Genomic DNA, 6,073 nt, shown 5'->3' with positions numbered 1-6,073 from the left:
TCTCCTCCATCTCTGGCCTGCACATGGCCTACTTCTACTTTGATTACCGCCGCACTGAGATGCAGACCATAACTGGCCTGTTGGCCTCTCTCATTTACCAACTTGCTATTTGCTCTGAACAGTGTCACCAAGTCCTGATGAAGTTCCGTGCAGAGAACAGGGCCAAGCTCAGCCCTACCAGGGAGCTTCTTATTGACTGCCTAGAGCAGATCCTCCAGGCTTCCACCAGTGGAGTGGTTATCATCATTGATGCTCTTGATGAGTGTCCACACTCATCAGACAATCTGAACTATTCCCTACCCTCCACAGACTTGTGTCAAGGAGCCTTGGAGGCCTACACATTCTCTTCACAAGCCGGCCTGAGGCTGACATCCAGAAGGCTATATCTGGTTTTCCTGCCCACCAGCTCAAGCTCCATGATGCTGATGCACACACTCGTGACTTGGCTACCTATGTGTCTCATGGTCTTTCTGGAGATGACTTCTCAAGCTGGCCAGAGGATATCAAGAAGCTTGCTCAGCAGAAGCTCATGTCAATGGCAAATGGCATGTATGTCAAGTGTTTCATTTTTATATTATGTTCAGTTCATTCTAATTTTGTATAAGGTTTCTCTGGGTTAATCTGCAGCTTGACATGCTGCGGAGCTGTTCTCCTGGTGATATTGAAGAGGCCTTGACCAGTCTTCCCAAGACAATTTCTCAGACATATGAACGTATCCTTTCAAGCCTTGAGTCAAACGAAGCTGTTGCAAGGCGAAGACAGCAGATGTTCCAGTGTATTGCATTTGCCAAGCGGCCACTCTCTCCTTCTGAGATTGTGGAACTCCTTGCAGTCAGCTTCTCAACCACCAGCAACTTGAACTCAAAGCTCATCCCCAGCCTTCGTGTCTCTGACCCAGAAGGCTTCCTGGTCAAGATGTGCTCTAGCTTTGTGGAGATTGTTGACAATCATGATGACATAGTCAAGCGTCCTCGGGTTGTCCAATTTGTCCATGCCTCTGCACTAGACTTTCTCATCACAGGCCAATTACCACTCTCTCTCAGATCATATCACATTGATGGTCTATCAGCACACATCACTCTGGCAAGACTGTGTCTTCTCACCCTTCTCTCTGGCAACCTATCACCATCAAGCCTTCCATTTTATGACTATGCTGTGTGGTATTGGGAAGATCACATATTTCCCGGGCAGGCTGCTCAAGCCATTGATAATCTGCTATCCCAATTTCTCCTTGTGACCACTCCTTACCACTTTTTCAAGTGGCAGAAGGCACGACCCAAACACCAGAATGGAAGGCAATCTCTTTTATATTGGGCAGCCTATCTGGGGCTTCCACGCTACATTCAAGCCATGCTCAAGGTCAAGGGAATGGAAATCAATGCTCCGGGAGGCCTCTTTGGAACACCACTGTCTGCTGCTACACACCAAGGACACCAAGATGTGGTCTTGTTACTTCTAAACCAAGGTGCAGGTAGCAGTGTTCCTGACATATATGGATGGGCACCACTACATCATGCTGCAGAACAAGGCCACATTGACATTGCGCACACTCTTCTTGAGCATAGTGCAGCTGTCAATGCACAGACTCAGGAAGGTGCGACACCGCTATATGTTGCTGCACGGAAAGGCCACGTCGAAATCGCCCGCGCTCTTCTGGAGCACAGCGCAGCCGTCGATGTGCAAACTCCCCAAGAAGGTGCGACTCCACTCCATATCGCTGCACAGAACGGCCACATCGAAATCGTGCGCGCCCTTCTGGAGCACAGCGCAGCCATCGTTGTGCAGACCAAGAAAGGTGCGACACCGTTATATGTCGCTGCAGGGAATGGCCACGTCGAAATCGTGTGCGCCCTTCTGGAGCACAGCGCAGCCGTCGATGCGCAGACTCAGAAAGGTTCGACACCGCTATATATCGCTGCACGGAACGGCCACGTCGAAGTCGTGTGCGTCCTTCTGGAGCACAGTGCAGCCGTCGATGCACAGTCCGAGGGTGGTACGACACCGCTATATATCGCCGCACAGAACGGCCATGTCGAAATTTTGTGCGCCCTTCTGGAGCACAGCGCAGCCGTCGATGCGCAGTTCCAGGACGGTTCGACACCGCTATATGTCGCTGCACAGAATGGCCACGTCGAAATCGTATGCACTCTTCTGAAGCACGGCGCAGCCGTCGATGCGCAGGCCCAAGACGGTGCAACACCACTACACATCGCTGCACATAACGGCCACGTCGAAATTGTGTGCGCCCTTCTGGAGCACAGCGCAGCCGTCGGCGTGCGGTCCCAGAAAGGTGACACACCGTTATATGGCGCTGCACAGAATGGCCACATCGAAATCGTATGCGCCCTTCTGGAGCGCAGCGCAGCCGTCGATGCGCAGACCCCGGGCGGTTCCACACCGCTATATGTTGCTGCACAGAAAGGCTACGTCGAAATTGTGTGCGCCCTTCTGGAGCACAGTGCAGCCGTCGATGCCCAGACCCAGAAAGGTGCGACACCGCTATATATCGCTGCACACAATGGCCACGTCGAAATCGTGCGCATCCTTCTGGAGCACAGCGCAGCCGTCGATGTGCAGTTCCAGGACGGCTCGACACCGCTATATGTTGCTGCAGAGAACGGCCACGTCGAAATCGTGTGCGCCCTTCTGGAGCACAGCGCAGCCGTCGATACGCAGGTGAATGGCGGTTTGACACCTCTATATGTCGCTGCACAGAACGGCCATGTCGAAATCGTGTGCGCCCTTCTGGAGCACAACGCAGCCGTCAATGCACAGACTCAGGACGGTTCGACACCGCTATATGTCGCTGCACATATCGGCCACGTCGAAATCGTGTGCGCCCTTCTGGGGCACAGCGCAGCTGTCGATGCACAGGTCCAGGACGGTTCGACACCGCTATATGCCGCCGCATTGAACGGTCACGCCGAAATCATGTGCGCCCTTCTGGAGCATGGCGCAGCCGTCGATGCGCAGACCCAAGAAGGTGCGACACCGTTATATGTCGCTGCAGAGAATGGCCACGTCGAAATCGTATGCGCCCTTCTGGAGCACAGCACAGCCGTCGATGCGCAGTTCCAGGACGGCGCGACACCGCTATATGTTGCTGCAGAGAACGGCCACGTCAGAATCGTGTCCGTCCTTCTGGAGCATGGCGCAGCTGTCGATGCGCAGATCCAGACCGGTGCGACACCGCTACATATTGCTGCATACCACGGCTACGTCGAAATCGTGCGCGTCCTTCTGGAGCACAGCGCGGCTGTCGACGCGCCGAAACAGGACGGTGCGACACCGCTACATGTCGCTGCAGATGACGGCCACGTCAACATCGTGTGCGCCCTTCTGGAGCACGGCGCAGCCGTCGATGCGCAGTTCCAGGACGGCTGGACTCCGCTATATCTCGCTGCACAGAACGGCCACGTCGAAATCGTGTGCGCCCTTCTGGAGCACGGCGCAGCCGTCGACGCGCAGAGTCAGGTTGGATGGACACCGCTACATGCCGCCGCAGAACAAGGCCATGTCAATATTGTGTGCGTTCTTCGCGAGCATGGAGCAGCTGTCGACGCGCAGGATGAGGATGACACGACCCCGCTCCATGTCGCTGCATACTATGGCCAAGCTGACATTGCACGTGCCCTTATCGAGCACGGTGCAACTGTCAACATTCAGGAAAAGCGCGGACAGACACCACCGCACATTGGCGCACAACAAGGCCACGGAGACCCGGAGTGCCAGAAGGGACAGACCCCGCTGTTCCACGCAGCCTCGAGGGGGCACATCGACGTTTGCCACGTTCTCCTCGATAACGGCGCAGACGTCACAGTCGTGGACGCCGACGGATTGCGTGCACTGGACCATGCGAAGGCGGAGGGGCACGCTGAAGTCGTGCGCCTGCTCCTCGACCGCGGTGCCGGCGCCGATGAAGATGACCCAACGCACGGCGAACCTGCGGCCCCCGACGTGCACGAACATCGCGGATAGGGCGCGTCGCGCATATGCCGTACGGCTCGTAACACGTACGTGGAGGATCGGCGAACCGGGCGAGGTTGCGGCGGTGTCGGGAGGAGACTGGCGGAGAGTACAGACGAGTGAGTGGTTCGCAAGGTCAGATACTTGTGTGGGAAGTGGGCGAAGGCGAAGAGATCTCGAGGGACGATAGACGAGTCTGGCTGTATACCTTGTATACTCGTTCGGCAGATATCTCTTATGTTCTCGGAATGAAATGCTCTGTAAGATTATGCACATAACTTGTTATTGCAGATAGAAATATTACACCTGAACACTCCATAGCTGTATACCCTACCACACTCTGTCAATCCCCGAGCCGGCATAACGTTCTTGTTGGGGCTGTTGAGATCGAGACAGAGCAGACCCTTGCAAGCGTACCCTCGGCAATCAGTCTTCATCGTCCTGCTCCTCTGCGTCGTCTTGGAGACCGTCTTATTACTGAACATTGCGACGCCTATGCCAAGTTACGTCATGAAAGATGGCCTGAGCGTGCACGGGAACTAACAACTGCGCCGTGAATGAAAAGGTTGCAGATGGAAAGGCAGTGGATTTCTACCGGTCGATGGTCTTCATGATGTGCTTGGGAATTCGCTATGTGCTTGCGCTCGAACCCGCGAATGTGCCCGACGACAAGGACGTGATGAGCAGCCAGAACGTGCCTTCATAAAAGATCTTCTTCTTGCCATACAGTGTTGGCTGCATATTGATGCTAAGATTCGGCAATGACGGGCATGCCCTGGATGACAGCGGTGTGGTGAGCGAGCTGCCCGCGGAGGATCGTACTGACAGCGCACCTCGTTAACATTGAGATCCCGGACCAGCCTACAGGTACCACGTGTCCGAGTGCATACAGCGCACACCGTACGCTGAGTCGCCAATGACATGCCCGACGATGACCCGTTCAGACCAGACCGGCTTGAAGGTATGCCCAGCTTCCTGTGGGTACAGTCATTATATACAAAGCACTGGCCAGGGAAACGGCGACGTGAGATAACTCACCAGCAGGATATTCAGTCGGAAAGGCCGACATCGTTGATGAGGAGAAGCCGAAGAATAGAGGGGGATCTCGAGTGGTTGAGAAAATGACGAGCAGGAGCGGGCAGGAGGACGAGAGCGAGTTTAAAACAGCACTACGGCGTCTGGGGTTTACTTAGCGCCATTTCGCTTCCGCGTCCCGCCCGTTACTAGCTGCGACGCGCAGGATGTTATTCTCGGTGTGTTTGATCTCTTTCATCCCACCCAGCTCCACAAGCGTGACTAACAGCCTACTCTAGAGCTAACAGAGTCGAGGTGGGAGCCATTCTCGAACGGTCAACTCGGCGTTTGCAACCGACAACGACCCATGGGCTATGCTTTTCCTTGCGCCGAGTGCTGGGACTGACGGCTGGATACGCTGTCCCTCCTCCTCTCCCTGGACTTGACCTTTGAAACTCGCTTTCAGACGAATCGCCCAGAGGATCAAGCAAAGCCCTGTCGAATAAGTGAAGGGACCTAAGCCGAACATACGCTATGTCCGCAAGCTCAAGGAGACCACGAGCCGCAACTCCTACTTTTGCAGTTTCAATGCCTCACCATTGCTTCCTACTGCATTCGAAAAACATAATTCTGAATGCAGGCCCAGGGACAAGATCGACGGTACCGTCGAATATCTCGGTGGGCGTATTCGCAATCCTCGTGCGTCTCTACAGCAAGTGCCAGAAGATGTAGACCATGGCGGTCAGGCAGTAGGTTCATTTTATCTTTCCAACCACCGCAGGCTCACGGAAACATAACTCGTCATAGATACCAAGAATCCAGAGGGTTCCGTCGCGCCGCATGAGCACTTCCGCCGTGGTGACATTTCCGGTACTGCTGGAACCCTGGGACACATCAAGAAGGGTGAACTCTCGATCGAGTATTCCTTCAGAACCATTTCCGAGCCTCCACCAGCCACCGCCAGGCCGCATCGGCCTCAAGGACCAGGAAACTCGGTACCACAAACAATACCTGGGCCTCGTTCTCAAAGAAGACACAAGGCACACTTCCATCGCCCGCAGTCGTATAATCAACTAAATCCGTCTGTCCTTCG

General features: G+C 54.8%; 1 protein-coding gene across 1 annotated transcript in view; it reads left to right on the top strand.

Annotated features, from left to right (window-relative positions):
* The window catches only part of PHACADRAFT_258986 (uncharacterized protein), a 2,342-nt gene extending 2,068 nt beyond the window's left edge, over positions 1–274 (top strand). The window contains exon 10 of the mRNA XM_007397459.1: positions 13–274. Within this exon, the coding sequence (XP_007397521.1) occupies positions 13–43 (31 nt within the window). The 3' untranslated portion in view covers positions 44–274. The remainder of the gene's footprint in view (positions 1–12) is intronic.
* Positions 275–6,073: the final 5,799 nt, after the last annotated feature.

The sequence above is a fragment of the Phanerochaete carnosa genome (assembly GCF_000300595.1).
Source record: "Phanerochaete carnosa HHB-10118-sp unplaced genomic scaffold PHACAscaffold_6, whole genome shotgun sequence".
NCBI classification, from domain to species: domain Eukaryota; kingdom Fungi; phylum Basidiomycota; class Agaricomycetes; order Polyporales; family Phanerochaetaceae; genus Phanerochaete; species Phanerochaete carnosa.
The sequence above is the reverse complement of the archived record's forward strand: the minus strand, read 5'-3'. Positions and strand labels throughout refer to the sequence as shown.